Here is a 19915-nt window from a genome sequence, read left to right as displayed (position 1 = left end):
ACATATAACTGGATTTGAACCAGCCGATCTAATCTTCCGCTGCCAACGGAACCCCAACGTACGTGATTTGACATATAACTGGATTTGAACCCTAAACATAATGGAAAGAGAAGTGTCAAGACTCGACTCGAGACACATAACAGAAGTCATAAGACTCAAAGCAGCGTAGGCAAGGCATTATGGGTGCCTCTGCTGTTCTCTGAATAAAGTTTTAGGGAAGATAAGATTGTTTTGGTGCTCCTCTTTGTTCCCTCGTAGGAAGCTCAACTCTTAGGTTGTTTGTTGGAAGATACATGCATGGAATGGAAATGAATGCTATAGGGTACAGGTGGATCTCATCTCAGAGACCCATGCTTCTTGGATCAAGTAAAAATAGTTATTTTAATTCCCGCAAAAATATATTTCTTTGAATTTATTTAAATACAAAAGGGTTAATTACAAACTCGTACACTACCCTGGTAGGGTATGACCAAGGGCAGCTAATTTATCGCCGGACATAAGATTTTTTCATGATTTTTGTTATTGCAATAGATCACTATTACAGGGCTTTTCGGTAGTTAATTGAGATATGAGATTCTTTCCTGATTGGTCAAACGGCCTGACACAAGATATTTTCCTAAATCATACTAACTAAGGGTTAATAGGAATCATTATGTTCATAATTTGCTACCATCGGTTAGAACTCCTTTTGAGATTGGTTTCCTGACCAAATGACCACTTAATTGGTCGGGCAGCCTGACATAAGATACTTCCCTAAATCATACTAACCAATGGTTAATAGGAATCATTATGTTCATAATTTGCTCCCATTGGTTAGAAGTCCTTTTGAGATTGGCTTCCTGACCAAATGACCACTTAATTGGTCAGGCGATCTGACACAAGATATTCTCCTAAATCATACCAATCGAGGGTTAATAGGAACCACCACGTCCACAATTTGCTCCCATGTAGTTCAAAGTCTGAACAGTCTCACAATATCTATTTAGCCATTTGCTAAACGGCTAAACCCTACCAAACCCGAGTCCCAAGGCAGATTTTACGGATTTTAGGGCACCGAATAGCAAGAAGTATCAAAAACATCCCATCATGTTAACTGTTGGGAGATGCCCGGAGCACTAAGCCAAGTTGAAAGAAACACCAGGGATGGACATGTATATCAGTATTTGTACAGTTGTTGATGGAGGAAAGGTGGGAACTGGGAAGTAAATGAGTTAGAGCGATGGGCATCCAGCAATAGTTTTCCCTGACTCTCGCACACAAGAATTAACTACACTTCGCTGATGCACATTACAGCAGCTGCAGCAAGCATGTCCATGATGCTAAAATCCTCTTCGATAGATAGATAGAAATATCACTTTTCTCTTGTGATTATAATTATTAAGGGGGGAATGGGTGCACATAGTTCCATGCCATATCATTATTCAATACTCCCCTACTTTGCTGTACACATGGACCCTCTTTGCACGTAAGCCTTGTCCCAATAACCACCCATCATAAGGGTCCCTTCTCCACGCCACATACAGCCCTCTTCTCCTCTTCCCTTCTTAACACACTCATTTGATCCTCATTTACTCTTTGATATGCAATATCTCTTGATGATTTTCCTTTCATGCATGGTTGTTCCTTTTTAATTCTCTTTAAGCTTTGTTTATTCAGAGAGATAGAGACGGGGATAAAATGTTCAACAATATGCCTATATTATAATATGATATTGTATAATAAATTTTTGATATTTCACTACAAAAATTATTAAACTAGTTGTCGTTATCTACTACTTAACTAACTCGTTGTTCATTTTCCATAAATAAAAGCAAGACTCTATTGTGACGAAGATAAGTTGCCAGGAGAAGGGGCAATTGGTCTAATCTAGCATTAATGTTTTGGTTTTGGTGTTTCACATCATGATCGAAGATGAGATGAGATGTATGTAGATTTTTTGGCCTGCTTGGTTTAAACTATATGAAAAATGATGATTCTTGCTCTGGTACTTGAGGAATCTGTTTTACCGCAGTCCGCCATGGCTTTCTCAACAATCCCAGACATCAATGCTGCCAATTTGGTGCGAATATGCACATCAACATATGCGACTCGATTCATTTTTGAAGAAAAAAATAATAATGATACAATTGTAAGTATGTTAAGACAACTTATCAATATCAGTTTAAGTGATGATACATTTACTTTACATGATCGCATGTGTTGTACTAAATTATGTCAAAGATGATGTCTTTGTTCTTATTAAAACTGATTCAAGAAAATCCGAAACTAGGTCACAACTCTTTTTGGATCTGAGATTAGGTCACAACTCACAGCCTGACCTGCAAACATTGTACTTGGATGAAGTACGGCTCCCCCCTAATTTATTTTATTTTATAAGACAAAAAAGAAGGGAGTAAACTATTAAAAAAAAACTCAAAGCTAGATGCGGGAAGAGATCCGATTGTGACTGATTGTGATCCAAGAAATGCTTTGAGGTAGGAATTCATAACTAGAATATTATAATAAAAGAAAAGAAAAAGAGGAAAAAAAAAAAAAAGAAGCAGAAGAAGGAGGAACAGGCTGTAGTGTGGTGTAGGATGTAGTGTGTGAATGTGACAGCAAAGAAGAAACAAGGAGATCGAAACAAGGGAGTAAGGAGGGCTCTGATCACATGGAGCCCCATATGCCCAACAAAACCAAATCTCTCTCTCTCTCTCTCTCTCTCTCTCTCTCTCTCTCTAACCCTAACACTAACACTACCAATCCCGATGATGACGATGATCTAATTCAAGATCACAATCAACCTCCGCTGGTTTCCTCCTTGGAAACACCACCACTACTTCTCCATTTACAACCTCACCCGTCGCTTCGCTTAACACCTCACTTCACTTCCAGTAATTATTACGCGGTCCTAGAACAGTGGTGATCCAATTCAAATACAACAACTATATTTTAGACAAATAAAATAAAAAGATGATTTTAGTGAACCAATTAACATTAAATTATTGATACAACATGTGGACTCTAAGTTCGAATTGCAAATTCGTGATAATACAGGATTATCAACTCACCTCATTTTCTCTTTTTTTTTTTTATCCAATAAAATTTCATTCCGTAAATTACAACTACAATCTCTCTGCAATCGCAACATCTAATAAGATATTCGCGATAAGAAATCATGAAACTAAAACTACGCATCCCTTACCTGAAATAGAAGAGATTAACGTGTTAATTGATTCAATAACACGAACCAAAGTTCCTGAAGATACAGTAATAATTGATAGAATTGACCACAATTAATATTAAACTGTTGATTGGACCATCTGACAATCTTCCGATGACTTGAGAACAGAACATGGCGGTACTGAGACCTGTGGTGCCTTAAACCGGCAAAGGGACTCTCACCTCGTTTGTTTCTAATTAGTAACTGGTGAAAAATTGAAAATTGGAAACGGGATTTGTGTTTTGTGGGGCTCAAGGGGTGGGGTCCTGGTGGGAGACACGTGGCGACCATGCCAAGGGTAGTGATGTAGATCACAGGAAGAAGGAGGAGCACATGGGGGGTGTTAGGTTCAAGAAAATCATGTGATCACATGTGCTCGCTCTTGCCTTTGTTTTGTACCGTGGGCCCCCCACCCCGTTCCTCTCGATCCACACCCTGATTCTCTCACTCGCCTCTCCCTCTCTCCCACCGCTGCGCGTTTCACTGCTCCCCCACCACCTTCTTTTTCTCTTTTCGGTAATTACTTTTACAGTGGGATTGTGTTGAAAAAGAAATTAAAGTAATATTCAGATATTATTATTATTTTTATTTATAAAAGTCATATTTCGTTGATTGTTATTTATAGTCATTAATTTTTGAATGATGAGAGACTTTGTTAAAATAATTATTTTTTCGGTTTGTCGTTTGTTTGGTTGTTGATGGTCTTGTAATCATAAGTGACTTTACGGACCTGGTCATAATTGATTTTCATGTGTGCTAACTTTGATGATGGCAATAGCGATGCTCACAATTTATTTATTTATTTTTTGATGTAGATTTACCTGTGAAGATATTGTGAACTAAACGAAAAAAAATAATGTAATTACATTTGTTCAGTGAGCAATTATTCCGGTTGTGCAACTCCACCATTGTAGATACTAATACCCACAATTACTTTTTTAGAGGCAATATTATTGTTGAAATATATTCACAACTCCTTTTTTTTTAGTCGGAGGAGGTCAATCATTTTTATTTAATATGAAAAAACCAATATTACACAGTGACCCGGCCTGTGCTTAAATGTTTCGAAAATACTTTGGTTATTTTGATTTTATGAACAGTAAGGTTAATGAGAGGGTTAAATTTCGTTTTGTCGTTAGTTTTTAATCTTTTGCTAGAGCGAGCAAGACGACGCGCTTGAGTAGACTTGAGCAGCACAGCGCTAGAGTCCAAAACCCATACCAGGGCTTGGGAAGCCAAAACTAAGCGGGCCATGCTTCGTTGGCATTGACATTTCTAGAGCTCAACAATAATTTAACGCCAACCTCATACTCACTCCCTCACACTCACACCCTTCGTTTCATTCACAAAGTCATAACCCCTCCTCCTCCAAATCTCTTTTTCCAGACTAGACATCCATGGAGATCGAGAATAAATCTCAGACCCAGATACCCAAACCCACATTGAAGAGAAAGCAAAGAAAAACCCACATGGGCAGTAATGCACTGCATGAATCCCACGCAGCAGCAAGATCAAGCAGCAGCAGAAGAATCAAAGCAAGAAGAGACAGTCAGTGCATGAAGACTAGTACTACTACTTCTCAGAAAAACCCAAAAGATGTAAAGGCTCATGGTGGTGAGGAGGAAGCTGCTGATGATAGGGAGGAGGTAGAGAGGAAGATAGAGGCATTGCAGAGGATTGTACCCGGAGGTGAGTCACTTGGTGTGGACAAGCTATTTGAAGAGACTGCTGGGTACATTATGACCTTGCAGGTTCAGCTCAAAGCCATGAAAGCCCTTGCAACCTTTTTTGAGGGTTTGGAGAAGGAGAAGAAAAAGTTTGGAGCTTGAGTAAGGAGGGAGGGAGGTTCTTAATTGGTTTCATGAGAGACCAACGAATCAATCTTTTTTCTTCTTCAATTTTTAATTTTTCTTCGTTGGGTAAGTAGTGGGTTAATGGGTACCTTCTTCTTCTTCTTCTCTTTCTACTCTCATAATGTTTTTTTTTTTTTTTTGATATATGTAATGAGCTAATGAATAGGAAATTAAAGATGGAGGTTCTCTGCTAGCTAGTACTAAAGAAATTAATGTAATCACTACCTTTTGATGTTATGGTGTAGGGAGTTAAGACTGTTGGGATTTTGGATGAATGAGCTGCATAATATGTTCATCACATAATTATGCGCCTTTTCAAATTTTCTGGTCAAGAAAAGGACCCTGTCTCAGAAATGATCTGATTGATTATCTCAAGGCCTATGGAGCTGTGATTAGACAATGATAATCTCTTCTTTGTATTTGGCAGTCTTAGGTTGCATGCATTTTTGGTGTCTCCAAGTGTGATTACATGTGTCTTATTTGGTGGTGATGCATATCAGATTCTTTTGTGAATTTTACAAACCCTATAAGACTCCAAATTAGCTCTTAAACACCCTTCTTTGATCCTTCAATTTAGTCAAGGTAAGCAAGTGGAATTTGTCATTTGGGTGTTTGGCAAAGATTTGATAAAATCCACAAGTGTGATTACATGTGTCTTATTTGGTGATGCTTATCAGATTCTTGTGTGAATTTTATAAACCCTATAAGACTCCAAATTAGCTCTTAAACACCCTTCTTTGATCCTTCAATTTAGTCAAGGTAAGCAAGTGGAATTTGTCATTTGGGTGTTTGGCAAAGATTTGATAAAATCCACAAGTGTGATTACATGTGTCTTTTTTGGTGATGCATATCAGATTCTTGTGTGAATTTTATAAACCCTATAAGACTCCAAATTAGCTCTTAAACACCCTTCTTTGTCCTTCAATTTAGTCAAGGTAAGCAAGTGGAATTTGTCATTTGGGTGTTTGGCAAAGATTTGATAAAATCCACAAGTGTGATTACATGTGTCTTTTTTGGTGATGCATATCAGATTCTTGTGTGAATTTTATAAAACCCTATAAGACTCCAAATTAGCTCTTAAACACCCTTCTTTGATCCTTCAATTTAGTCAAGGTAAGCAAGTGGAATTTGTCATTTGGGTGTTTGGCAAAGATTTGATAAAATCCAAGCCAGATAATTCAACATGTTCCTAAATAGATTTGACTATTGCGATTAGATTGAAGAATAGTCTAATACCATATTATACCAAACACACAGGGACAACACTAATGCAATCTACTGAATCTCGTCCAATCCCATCCCATCCATTTCAAAACACAATGTGAGTAGAGCCAATACAAGATCCAAATGAGAGAAGGTTTGGAAACATTTCTTTAGCACCACTTGACACTTCATATGAGGAAGTTAACTTTATGGGGTAGTTGGGTAGCACTGAGGAGTGAGTTGGGTGCATTTTGGTGCTTTTTAAAGCTGTGTAAGGTTTTGGGCACTAGAACAGAGAGAGAGAGAGACAGAGAGACAGAGAGAGAGACTCAAAGTGGTGAGAGAGATGGATGTTGTAGAAGAAACAAAGGAAAAGTGTTGTTGTCTAACAGAAAAGCAGCACTGCCATGGCAGGTGGTCCTCATGGAACATTCATGGTATTAAGGCTATATACTGAAAACTGATAAGAAGCCCAGACAAATGTTGGCCTTGGACAACCTGTAAACTCTGGCAAGAGGCTGTAAAATTCAAACTTACTTCCAATTTTGAAAAGAAAATTTTCCAATGAATCATAGATACTCTCTTTACTTCATCTCAATTTTCAATCAATACATGGGATGATGGGAGAGGTAAAACAAGGCCCAAGCTTGGTTTTTGGTCCAATATTTTTGGTGTGTCCTTGTGGGTGTATTGTATATGGAATTAGTGAAACTTTTAAAGAAATCTATAGAATTTAAAAGTCTGGTGTATTTAGGGGGTGTATTGTATTTGGATTTGTGCAGACTTTTTTTAAATGACAAACTTTTAAAAAATCTACAGATTCTTTAAAAAATTGATAGACTATTATGAATTTCTTAAAACCATTGATTTTAGCAACAGACTTTTATTGATTCATGAAAATCTATATACTTTATTATGAATGACTTTTAAAGATTTCCTAACATGTACAAAATATAAAAACAAAAAACAAAACAAATACAGCCCTAACACAAAACAAGATAATAACTCTGTCTCTTTAATGCTCAAATATCTTCTAATAGAAATTGACTCAAATGAATGATTGTTAGTCTGTCTAGCGAGTTTGTTCTCATTCTTAATCTCCCAACAACATAAATATGCAATATAGATTACTTGATGTTTATGGTTAATTATTCTCATCAATTTTGTTTTCGCCGATTAACATATATATGGTAGCAATATTGGTCAATGTCTTGATCTATAATCAATCAATTGAAATTCAATTGTTCAACCTTTCTCTGAACCATAATATAAATACAAATTAATGAGAATAATTAATTAATAAGATAAAATTTAGTATGCCATAGCAACACTATTCAAGGTCTTACGGATAGACCACAATATTTGGGTTTTAGGGTTTCATAAATCATTTTTATTGCTATTAGGGTTCGAAGTATCACAATTGAAAAAAAAGAAAACAAAAACCACATTCAAGAACTACAATGAACATGTTGAGTATCAAAAAAAGTTGATATCATAAAAGATTAGAGAAAAAAAAAACAAAAAATTAAGAAAGAGAGATGATGAAGGACCAACTTCTTCGTGCGTATAGAGAAAAACTTTGATAGACCCTTTTAAAAAAAAAAAAAAAGAGGAAACCTTGATAGACTTTTTCAAATCTTTGGTCTGGAGGCTGGAAAATTATTGGAGTTTGGTATGTATAGTTAACACTACAAAGTCCATGATTATCCATGATTTTCTAATTCCATAAGTATGAATGATATTTTGAATACCTCTGTACTTTTATTTATTTTTAAAAGTCCTAATTGAATAATGAATACCCCTAGATTTTGGTGGAATGAAAAAATCCTAATTAAATTTCATGGACGGTTAAAAGTCTATATTGAATACACCCAGACTTTTAAATTCCATAGATTTCTTTAAAAGTTCCACTAATTCCATATGCAATACACCCCCCTTAATATAGATTTTTAATAGGGTCCTTGACCCAAAGCACCAAAATTGACAAAAATTATCCCACTTACCCCAACAACAGATTTTTATTCCCACTAACACAATTTGAAGTGAAATAACAATTTTGACCTCAGCCTAATCAAAAAACTACATCAATGCCATCGATCTCTCATTGCTCTCAGATCTCTCTCTGTCTCTCCTCTCTCTCTCTCTTTCGAAGGCTCCGTCACCGTGTTCTTCCTCTTCCCCTCCGACCCGGCCGGATCCAACTCAACCAAATCGGAGTCCAACTCGTCGGAGAAGCTCACCCTTGACATCTCGTTCTCGCTGACGATCAAGGTCGATCTGGAACCGCGACTTCTTCAGCTTCCTGCCGCCGTCGAACTCACTCCTCCGCCACCTTCTCCACACCTCGAAAAACAATGTCTCCGCCGGAGATCACGACGCCGGGGACGAGCCTCTTTCGCCTCGATTCCACTGCAGCCCACCGGAGAACAGTCATCTCCGGCAAGATTCGGGTCCAATTTCAGGGTACTTCGAAGCGGGGATAGATGGTTCTTGTTCGGCCCAGTCTCTCCATGTCCGGCCAGCTCGACCGTGGGCTAGTGGCTTGGCTCAGCTCCGAGAATTTGTTCGCGGTCGACCCGTCGTGATTGTGCCGGTGATGGCTTCTTCTGCACACAAGTCAAACTGCACAAATAGCCTCGGTGTCTCACCTTCCAACTGGTTTTGTTCAATAGTCTGCTCTGAATCTCTCTTCTGATCTCCCTTCTCCAAAATTGGGAGTGAGTTAAAATTTGATACCTTGAAACATGTTAGGAGTTGTCATTGGGTGGATTTTCAATAGTAGCTCAGAGTTTGCATTGTAATGTCTGTTTGCGTATGATTTGTTTCGTTATTTTTTTTCTTTTTCAAAATTTGGATGGTGGTTGCAAGACAGAAGGCCCAACAGAAAGAAGAAGAAGTCGACTCCGACTGCAACAGGAATGGAGAAGAGGACATGGGTGCCCAGAGCTTTTCATTGGGTGACTCAATCAATTTCTCTGTTTTTTTTTTTTGGGTAAAATGGTGCAGAATGCCCGGATAGAAAGAAAAAATGAAGAAAAAAAAGTTCTATTGGGGCAATAGACATCTGTTAAAGCGTCTATTGGGGGGTAATAGACATCTATTGGGGGGCAATAGACGTTTTGAATTGATGTAATCTCCTCGTTTTTTTTCTTTAATCAAAGTTTTATTTGTGTAGTTTTAGGAAGATTAATTACCATTTCGGTAATCTAAACGTCTATTGGAGGGCAATAGACGTCTATTGGAGGGCAATAGACGTCTACTGGGAGGCAATACATGGCTGATAGTCGTCTATTGGGGGTCAATAGACGTCTATTGAGGGCAAAAAAACTTTCCGGTGAGATTTTTAGCAAATTCCGGTGGGCGGCAGCTGGTGACCGGAATCCGGCGACCGGTGACCGGATTCCGGCGAAAGTTGACCGGAATCCGGCGAAAGTTGACCGGATTCCGGCGACCCGTGACAGGATTCCGGCGGCCGGTGACGGGCTCCGGCGAAGTCTCCTATGGTTTCTCTCTCTTCCATTTTCTCTATCTCTCTCTCTCTAAGTAACAAAGGGGTGAGGGGTAAAATTGTATTAAAAAAAAATAAAAAAAAAAAAAAAAATCTTAATGGGGTATTAGGGAAGACTCCCTTAGAGTGTATTGGGTAAGAGAGAATTAAAAAAACTTAATGGGGTAAGTGGGAAAAAAATCCCTAGAAATGGGGTAAATGGACAAAACCCCTTTTTAATAGTCCAAGAAAGTCTTGAGGTATTTAATTAGGATTTTTAAAGACTTCATGAATTCTACCAAAATCTGAGGGTATTCAATTAGGACTTTTAAAAATGAATAAAAGTATAGAGGTATTCAAAATATCATTCATACTTATGGAATTAGAAAATCATGGATAATCATGGACTTTGTAGTGTTAATTATACATACCAATCTCCAATAATTTTCCAACCTCCACACCAAATATTTGAAAAAGTTTATCAATGTTTCCTCTTAAAAAAAAACAAAAAAAGTCTATCAAAGTTCTTCTCTCTACGTACAAAGAAGTTGGTCATTCATCGTCTCTCTTTCTTAATTTTTTGTTTTTTCTCTAATCTTTTATGATATCAACGTTTTTTGATACCCAACATGTTCATTATAGTTATTGAATGTGATTTTTGTTTTTTTTTTTTGTTTTTTTCAATTGTGATACTTCGAACCCTAATAGCAATAAAAATGATTTATGAAACTAAAACCCAAATATTGTGGTCTACACCTAAGACCTTGAATAGTGTTGCTATGTCATACTAAATTTTATCTTATTAATTAATTATTCTCATTAATTTGTATTTATACTATGGTTCAAAGAAAAGTTGAACAATTGAATTTCAATTGATTGATTATAGATCAAGACATTGACCAATATTTGCTACAATATATGTTAATCGGCGAAAACAAAATTGATGAGAATAATTAACCATAAACATCAAGTGATCTATATTGCATATTTATGTTGTTGGGAGATTAGAAATGAGAACAAACTCGCTAGACAGACTAACAATCATTCATTTGAGTCAATTTCTATTAGAAGATACTTGAGCATTGAAAAGACAATGAATTATTATATTGTTTTGTGTTTGGGCTGCATTTGTTTTGTTTTGTTTTTTGTTTTTTTTTAGTTTATATTTTGTACATGCTAGGAAATCTGTAGAAATCATTCATAATAAAGTATATAGATTTTCATGAATCAATAAAAGTCTGTTGCTAAAATCAATGGTTTTAAGAAATCCATAACAGTCTATCAAATTTTTATAGAGTTTGTGGACTTTTCAAAAAGTGTGTCATTTAAAAAAATTCTGCACAAATCTAAATACAATACACCCCCCGTAGTCTTATACCAAAAGAGAACTAAAATAATAGAATGAAAACCCTAATACTTCTTCCTTGCTCCCTGACTACCTTCGATCACCCACCCCAACCCTAAACCGCTAGTCTCGGCTGATTATGTAGGGTTGAGGTGTAAAAAGGTAGCCTGAGAGATGGAGACGAGGGTTTTTGAGTTTTTTTTTTCTAATTTTTCTAGTCATGTTAATCGTAAGATATATCATGAAAATTTGGACCAAAAAGTTTGAGAATTATGCACAAGGCCGGCTAAAAGACACTTCAGTATTGCATAACAAGGTTTCCTAATTTGTTGCAACCCGAAACTCATTTGAACTTACAAACTGAACCCTTATGGCCTTATGGATGGAAATATCAGTTCCCTTATTCTAAACCAATAAAAGTTAGAAAAACCTTAAACAATATGGTCGAGTACACTAAAACTTGGTTTTATGTATTGCCTCCTCATCAGCGCTTGAAGGTTTTAATGGTAAACGTCTCCTAGGATACAACGACCTTCTTCTTGTGCTAGTAGCACTCCAAACCTCAAGAATAACAAACTTAGATTATGTATGAACTCTCTCTTGAAAAGACTCAATTGGTTTTCAAGACATTAGGAAAAACTCAAATGTAAAAGAAGAAGAGGAAAGATGAATTCAAGAAGTGATTTTCAGAACATGGTGTAACAACAATAAGGTAACTTTTGGATGAGAGATGACTTTTCACCAAAAGTTCTCTTTTACGAATAATCATGACTTCTCATTGCATAGTCATTTACATTTATTCAACTTTACACATTTTCACTAAATTATTCATCCACAATTATTGAAATTTAATAATTCAATATTAAATTTTCCAGCATTAATCACCTTGGTCCATTCAGTATTTCAATGTGATCGATTTGCCAAATCATTTAAGCTAGCTCATGCAAGTACGTAGTAGAACTTATTGTTTCCCTAGCCTATTCCAAAACTTGCTTGCCATTTTCCCATCAATTTTGCACAATGATATATAGTCTCGTACTCTTGGTAAAGATTGCTCTATTGGAGCCTTTGCTCGTCTTCATATATAGGACTTGGGGATATCTTGTACCTTTTGGAGCTGGTATCGTGCCATGCACTTTGAAAGCAGAAGATTTCTTATAAACTAGTTTGTTTGCACTTCCAACCATCCAATCATTATCTGAAATCACAATCTTAAAAATTAAGAATGAAAAACGATCCAATATATACCATATCTATATGCATCATAATTATATTTTTTCTTAATCAAAACCTCGACAAAGCAGGACAAACATTATTGTAGAAGAAGAAACAAGCACGAAGGAGGACATACCCTTACCTCTTAAAGAAAAAGAGGGACGAGAAAGACGGAAGTGACAAACAACACCCCACCATTCAACGATAATGGAGAATAAGACGCGGGACTGCAGAACAAGCTCTCACATCTGGTTTAGTATCCAAGCCAAGATGTCTGTCCTTCTCTACTATCAATGACAAGTATGCTTTTGTCAAATAAACTCACATAGCATGAAAATATGAACGTGTCAAGCTAGGTAATTTCTGTTTTAAGTCCAGCCTTGCTTGGGATGAAGAAATCGACTGTTCTACTGGTGGTTTCGTAATTAAGCCCCTCCATGCATGTGTTGTTTACTATGATTCTTTTCTGGAGGAATATGATTTTCTTGTTGGTGAACACTCGCTTTTACTTTAGGATACACTCATTAATAATTAAGAAGCAAAATAAGTTTCCATGTTGATCAAGCTGATAATGCATAAGAGAAATTCGAAGACGACGATTCCCAGCGACGGAACACAAGTATTAACCACACTTAAACATACGGTTTGTTTATAAAGCAAAAGACAAAGACAAAGACAGAGAGCTCAAGTTAAAGTTGAAAACCAAGATCGAAGAACTGATTCTTCTGCTTTATTGATATATGGATGGGAAAAAGAAACAAAAAAAGGAAGAAAGATTGATTTGGTGACTAATAATTCCCCTTACGAAGGGCAGAAGAAAGCTACATAATGACTAATATCCCACATGGAAAATAAAGAGAATGTACGTTATAAATGTTAATAAGAAGATACATATATATATAGAAGGTAAGGGCAACCTTTTTCACTATTCTCACTATGGGTATGTAGCAAATTACTTTTAATACTTAGGGCAACGATGCAGCTAATGAGGTTCTAACTTAGGCGCGTCTATGGGCATCCCTCTCCACCGGGCAATGACACAGCTGATGAGGTTCTAAAGTTCTATATGAGGCGCGCGTTTATTGGCACCCGCTACTCACGATGGGTAGATAATATCGACTAATATCCCACATGAAAAATAAGGAGAATGATATAAATAAATACTTATAAGAAAATACATCGAAAGTTAGTGCATCTACTTAATATGAATATGTAACATATTTGTGGTTAGGCAGCGGATTGTCCCCGTTTGTGGCGGTTAGCAACTGCTCATCAAGTTTTGATATGCCCTAGGTTGTTAGGCGAGCAAGGTTGATGCTTGTTTTTGTCTTCCTAGTTTCAATTAACTAATTAAGTCTACTTAATGTGATTGTAACGTTTTGCAAACCCTTGATTTTAGTATAATCCTAATCCAATTCCTAACACCTGATTACCACTTGGATATGATGTTGTTACAAAACGGTTTGGAAGATCGACAATCTTTCAAGGCCCAATATCGTATTTTTATCATTGGGCCAATGTAAATGTTAGTGACATTCTCCCTTGAAAAAAGATTTCATATTCCTTCCAATAAAAAGTATCCGAATCTACAATTAAATTAAACTAATTACATGTCAATTTACAATTAAAATTAAATTAAACGGTCGATACGCTCTGATCAGCGGTGCAAAAACGATGCGCGCACTGAAAACCCAGTACACTAGAGTAGTACCATAAAACTCCGCTACTATCCCACAAACATGAGAAAAAATCACAAAAAGGAAGAGCCTTTTAGCACGTGCTCCGCACACCCACGTTTCTTAACCGTCCGTTTCTCCGATTCGATCCCTATTCTCAAATCGTAGAAAAAGAGAAGGACGAAAGGGGTAATCGGTCTGCGTCAGAATCAGAAACCCTAGAAGTTCTTCTTTCACTCTCAACATCGATACATCACTCACAGCTCCCGATCGCCGGTTTCCGGTTGCCGATTGCCTTCAGGTTTACTCTCCCTTACTCTTCTCTGCTTTCTTTGAACTCGTATTAGTGAATTCATGGAAGAAATTTTGCTTGGCAATTGAACAAGGATTTTCGTTTTGGTTTCTCCGGTTTGGATTTTGATTAGGTTTGGTGTGTGCGTGTGCGGTTTTAGGGTTAGGAATGGCGGAGCCGAGGGAGGTGAAGATCGTTAATGATGGCGGCGATGGTGGCGATGATTTCTACGACGCTGATCAGACGGCGTCGCTGAGCCGGAAGGTGTCGTCGTTAGAGTGGGAGAAGGGGGAACTGGAGAAAGAGAACAGAGAAACCAAGGAGAAGATAGGCCAACTGACGAAGGAGATTGAGACTTTGAAGAGCGGCGAGAGGGAGATGAAGGACAAGCTCAGGGAGATGGAGTTGCAGGTGGAGCGGAACGAGGAGGGCAAGAATTTGCTGGAGACTGTTGTCAACCGAGCCATGGAGCTTGAGACTGAGGTCGGTAGGCTTCAACAGGATTTGATCACTGCAATCACTGAAGGCGAGGAGGCCAATACCGAGCTTGCGGAGATGAAGCGAGTGGTGGTTGAGAAGGGGGAGAAAATTGATGGCTTGGAGAAGGAGCTTGAGACTCTGAAGAAATTGAAAGCTGAGAGCGAGAAGAGGGTGAGGGAATTGGAGAGGAATATTGGGGTTCTGGAGGTGAAGGAAATAGAGGAGAGGAGCAAGAGGGTTAGGGCGGAGGAGGAAATGAGAGAGAGGCTTGAAGCGAAAGATGGTGAAGTTTGTTTGTTCAAAAAGAAAATTGAGGAGTTGGAATCGGTGATTGGGAAGAATGGTGTTGAACTGCAGAAGTGGATGCAGGGAAAGAGCAATGTTGAGGTAGCGTTGAGGGAATCCGAGGAGAAGTCAAAAGCTATGGAGTTGAAGATGGGACAACTGCAGAAGGATGTGGTGGACGCCGGAAGGGTTATTAATGAATTGAAGGAGAAGACTGTTGGGGTCATTAATGGGACTGTGAATGAAATGAAGGAGATTTTGGAAGGCGGAAATGAGACGGGATCAAAGGGATTGAGCTTGCCTGTGGTTGCAGGGTCTGCTGGAGCCATTGTTGCTGTGGCGGCTGTTGTCTTCGTGTTGTATGGAAGGCGGAGGTGATTGGATTACTATGCAGGAATTGAGAAAAAAAAATGCAAGGAGAAAGCTTGAGGTTAGGGCTTATTGCTTGAGAGCATGTTACAGTTTTGTCAAAAATACTGGAGGCTTTTTTGTTGGCTTTGTTTTTTTTCACTAGCCTATGGATGTCTTATTAGCTCTAATTTTTGATGCTTTCTTGTTTGGTTAACTTGCTTTGGTTGGGCAAATTACATAATATATATTTTTGAAGGATTATAGTGTCTGTCATCGCTATGGTATTTGCTATGACTGTATGCTTCAATCCACTTTGCATTGCTTGACCTTTAACACATTACTTTTTCTTCGATGAATCACATTTGTGGATTTGATATCCTGTACCTCTTACGTTGAAGTTGGTTCTATTGCCTTGTTTGTCATATAGGGTTTTAGTAACACTCGTTCAGTAATCAGAAAGAATCCAGCATAAATCCATCAGTAATTACAAGCTGCGGCTACTTTTGGTTTTAATAGGTTTCTGAATGTTATATTAGGGATTCATCTCTCATAAGGTGAAAATATGATTCTGGGTAAATTAGAACACTATATTGGCTACACCATCTTAGTACAGACTGCGGATTTGTACATGGGAAACCATTAATAGGAAACCTGTTTCAACTTTGGACATTGCTGTTGAACATGCTTTAGTTGTGTTATAGTGCAATTAGTTGCCCAAACTTATTTGGGTATTTGGTTTCATGTTTTAGATGCAAACTCCAGCAATAATCATATCGATAGGGTAGATCAAATCCCTTATCCAGGCGCAGCCGTTGTATTACTCACATTGTTCTGTCTCTGCATTATAATATGTGTAGTGATCGTCTTTTGTACTACTGTATATTAGTCTTGATGGTGTATTATTGAACATCTGATGCAGTCATGCCCCGACTTCTTTCATTAAATTTAGACTTATGGCAATAAATCTTGTATTCTTCTACTCTAACAATGAAACAGTCTACACCAGTAACTAATGCCGCTTTTACCACGTTTTCTATGGCCGTTGAAGAATTGTGGATGTGCCATATATTTGTTGGACTTTTGTAAAGTAATGCTAGGTATGCTCTGAAATCCGGTACTGTGTTGGTGAACTTTTACCATGCTCCGGATATTTCAATCGTTATGGTAGAACTTTTGCAAGCCTAGGTTGAAAACTTGTTTCATTTCGGCATAAACTCAGTCGGAGTGACCTCTGTCTACTTCCGTTGTAAATAGATAAAATCGTATACATTTGCCAATAAACTATCCGGTACAATATGTACCAACAAACAAAGGGAGATTAAACTATTCAGCACAAATATAGAAGGAAAAAAACCCCTTAAGCAGATACAATCATCAAAGTAATAGAGGATAAACCACTGAGAAAGAATGTTTCTCAAGCAATATGCAGGATATGAAGACATGGCCACCGGTATAAGTAAATTTCACTCCACACGCAAAACCAAATATGCGAAACTCTGAAACCCCAACTCCCTATATAGACTTGTTGTGCTAGCTCCATCATGAACTGAACCATTCCACTCATCGCTGCACCATTACAATAAAAGCAAAGTCAGGTCAGAGATTTGCAGAAACAGGCTGTTCATCACTATCTGTATGATGATGGTGTGACAGTGAGTTATATGGACTGGACCCATTCATATATATGATGCTGGAGTAGCTGCAAAGCCAACTTTGAAGCCATGCTGAGCATTATTCCATAGAACCGAAAGAGTGCTATGACAGCACATTACAGCACATTGCGGACTTTAATTTGGTCAGTTCACCCAAAATTAAGAAAAAGTTAATGTCGATTAGTAGCGAAAGCAAAAATGATCTACTCTCAATCCTTAAAGTTGATCGTGAGAGATTGGTAAAGGCTTAGAAGGCAGTGCCCTTCTGAGTTCTAACAGCTCCCTTAGTTTCCTTTTCGTGTTTAACTACCACTGAAACCACCTTGAATGTGTGTTGTTCTTCCTATTAATATCAGTATAGGGACCTTTCATCTGCAAGTCCTTGGTATTTAAAGTTCACCAGTATAATGCCATTGGTATCAGACACTTTAATCAAAATAGTTTATGATTCATATAATAAACCAAGTAATGATAACTAGAAACAAAACAAACAGGAAGTTTTATATCACAAATCTAATTCTGCCAGGGAAATGAAGTGCACAGTTTCTAGATTCAAACAGAAGTTGCCAGATTTTATTTGTAAATTAGCATAAATTTCTAAGGAACAGGTATTATTTTTCGGTAATTACCTTGAATCATCTATCTGATCGGCGCAGAACTTCAAAAAGTCCACAACAACTCCTCCATGAAGTTGGTTGCAGGGGAGCTCTAGTCACAGATACAATAGACTGAAACCAGAACAAATATAAATGTTAGAAAGTTATCAAATTAAGAAACACAATAGGAAAAAAGTTTTTTCTTGAATCAACATTACCGGATTTTCTGCGGTTTCAGATATCTCAGGCTTGCCATACTCTTCTCCGGCATCAATTGATTCAACTGGAGGAGAAACTGGAACCTCAGGCGACTGTTTCGACTGTTTCGATGAATCGTCATCAACACTTTCACTAGTTACCATGTAATCAGCACCTGATGACTCCCCAGTACTAGTCTCTTCAACAACTGGCAATTTTACTTCTACAGTTGGAACAACCTCCTCCTCCTTCTCATCTGAACAAGGCACTTCGGTTTCTTCAATTCCTTTCGACAGCGCATTCGTCATGTCCTCACTCAAAGATGGCAATGTTGATTCCTCAACCCCATTAGAGACCAAATCTGTTGATGTCTTTTCCTCAATCTCCTCTGGCACAACATTTTCCACAACTGGAGAAGGTCCATCTGTCTCATCCACAGATGGCACATATTGCTTCTCCTCCTCCTTTTCCTTCTCTTCTGGTTCAACAACATCATCAACAACAGAAGTTTCTGTCTCCACAACCGAGACTGGAACAACATCCTCTTCTTTATTTTCGACTACTTCTCCCAATCCCACCACTACAGTACTCTCCTCAGCAGCTTCAGCCGGCTCTTCATGGGCCTTTTTCGCATGCTCTACCGAAGAGTCATCAATAGCTATATCCCTTACAGATTCAACTACTTCACCCTCTTGAACTTTCCGAGTCTCCTCTAACTTTCCGTTTGATGAATCTGCCATTTGGTGATGATCTACAGAAAGTTTCCGCGTCTCTTGTTCCTCTTCAGCTAAGTATTGATGCGAAGAATGGTCTTGACAAGTCACAGAAGCAGTCTCACAACCACTTAATTCTTTCTCATAACAAAACTTCACTTCTGAATTAGTTTCCACAAAACTTTCTGATTAAGAAAAGAAAAGCAAACTTTTAGACAGATGGATCGCAGATAAGTCAAACAATGTGCAACCCAATTGGCCAACTAAGCGAATGACAACGAATTAGAATTTATGCAAAATTAGAGAAGGGAAATGCGTAATTTACCTTGCACTTGGATTTGAATGGTAGGTAGAGAGTGGTGGATGATGGGTTGTGCTGTGGAATGCTTCAGTTTCTTCTTTGATGCTTTTTTCTTTGGACGTGAAGGCATTATTATTGACCGGTTGTTATGACATACGAGTATTTATTACAATGAAGAAGAAGAAGATGTAGAAGTAGAAGAAGAATGGTGGATGGAGTAAGGAAGATCGTTTTCGGTTTCGAAATTCAAGTTTGTCACACGCTATTATATGAGTTTGTGACCTGTGGGATTCACTTTCTTTACTTTTTTGAAATTGAAACGGTCAGGAGGGAAATGTTAAACGTGATATTGCAGAGAATGGTTATGGGGGATGGGCCCTTTGGAAGTTAAAAGGGGCGGGAATTTGGTAAAGGGCTTAATGCTAGAACCAAGAGTCTCATCATTTCATAACTGTAAAATTGTGTTTGAGAGTGAGTGAGTGCTTTTGGTAAAGGAGAAAAGGAAGGATTTTTGTTTTTGGAACAAGACCATTACATTCGTCGTGAAGCTTTTGATGCAATCTAAATATTTCTTTCACAAGGAAACTTGGTCGGAAAAGATTTATGAAGAAGTAATTTTGTAATTTTTGACTTGCAAGGATATACACACACACACCTTAGGCTCTAGAATGATCTTGCGATTAATTTTCTTTAATTTGAGATTAATAACTTTTTTTGTAATATGCATAGAAGTATCTTGAGAATTTATATATAAATGCATCGGATTCTGTTAAAGGATATATTTATTAAGTCATCTTTTGTCAATAACTTATATGTAATTTGTCATTTTTTTATTGGGTTTGCATTCTAGGCTTATAGTCGTTTCCATACGATTTTAGTTGCACAATGAGTATGAAAAATTCGATGGGCCAAAAAAATAGAATCATTTGTTTGTACTTAAGTTTCTATTTAATGGAAAATGAGTAAAAATAAATAGTAAAAGGCCGGAGTATGTTAACATTTCTTATACATGTCAAATTTTATGTTATATCTAGAACTAATTTCAGTTTACCCCCCTGAGGATTGG

General features: G+C 37.5%; 3 protein-coding genes across 4 annotated transcripts; 2 read left to right on the top strand and 1 right to left on the bottom strand.

Moving 5' to 3' along the window:
* The first annotated feature begins 4512 nt into the window (after window positions 1-4512).
* LOC112189262 (transcription factor PAR1) lies at window positions 4513-5542 on the top strand. Its single transcript, XM_024328554.2, has one exon. The coding sequence runs from the start codon at window positions 4600-4602 to the stop codon at window positions 5029-5031; it is 432 nt and encodes a 143-aa protein (XP_024184322.1). The 5' UTR covers window positions 4513-4599; the 3' UTR covers window positions 5032-5542.
* Window positions 5543-14092: 8550 nt separating this feature from the next.
* LOC112188737 (peroxisomal and mitochondrial division factor 2) lies at window positions 14093-15657 on the top strand. Of its 2 annotated transcripts, none has more exons than XM_024327914.2 (2): window positions 14093-14282; window positions 14407-15657. In XM_024327914.2, the coding sequence occupies exon 2, from the start codon at window positions 14442-14444 to the stop codon at window positions 15414-15416; it is 975 nt and encodes a 324-aa protein (XP_024183682.1). In that variant the 5' UTR covers window positions 14093-14282; window positions 14407-14441; the 3' UTR covers window positions 15417-15657. The 2 variants fall into 2 exon arrangements, with proteins under 2 accessions (XP_024183682.1, XP_024183681.1); XM_024327913.2 differs by having other exon boundaries at window positions 14094-14282; window positions 14434-15657.
* A 934-nt stretch (window positions 15658-16591) lies between these two features.
* On the bottom strand, window positions 16592-19025 carry LOC112190077. The gene is made up of 4 exons (XM_024329507.2): window positions 18874-19025; window positions 17856-18733; window positions 17671-17769; window positions 16592-16955 (listed from the first exon to the last, which is right to left on the bottom strand). Exons 1-3 carry the CDS (start codon window positions 18977-18979, stop codon window positions 17677-17679), a joined length of 1077 nt encoding a protein of 358 aa, XP_024185275.1. The 5' UTR covers window positions 18980-19025; the 3' UTR covers window positions 16592-16955; window positions 17671-17676.
* Between the last annotated feature and the right edge of the window lie 890 nt (window positions 19026-19915).

The sequence above is a fragment of the Rosa chinensis genome, chromosome 2 (assembly GCF_002994745.2).
Source record: "Rosa chinensis cultivar Old Blush chromosome 2, RchiOBHm-V2, whole genome shotgun sequence".
NCBI lineage: Eukaryota > Viridiplantae > Streptophyta > Magnoliopsida > Rosales > Rosaceae > Rosa > Rosa chinensis.
Note: the sequence above shows the minus strand (reverse complement) of the source record. Positions and strands in the feature narration are given on the sequence as shown.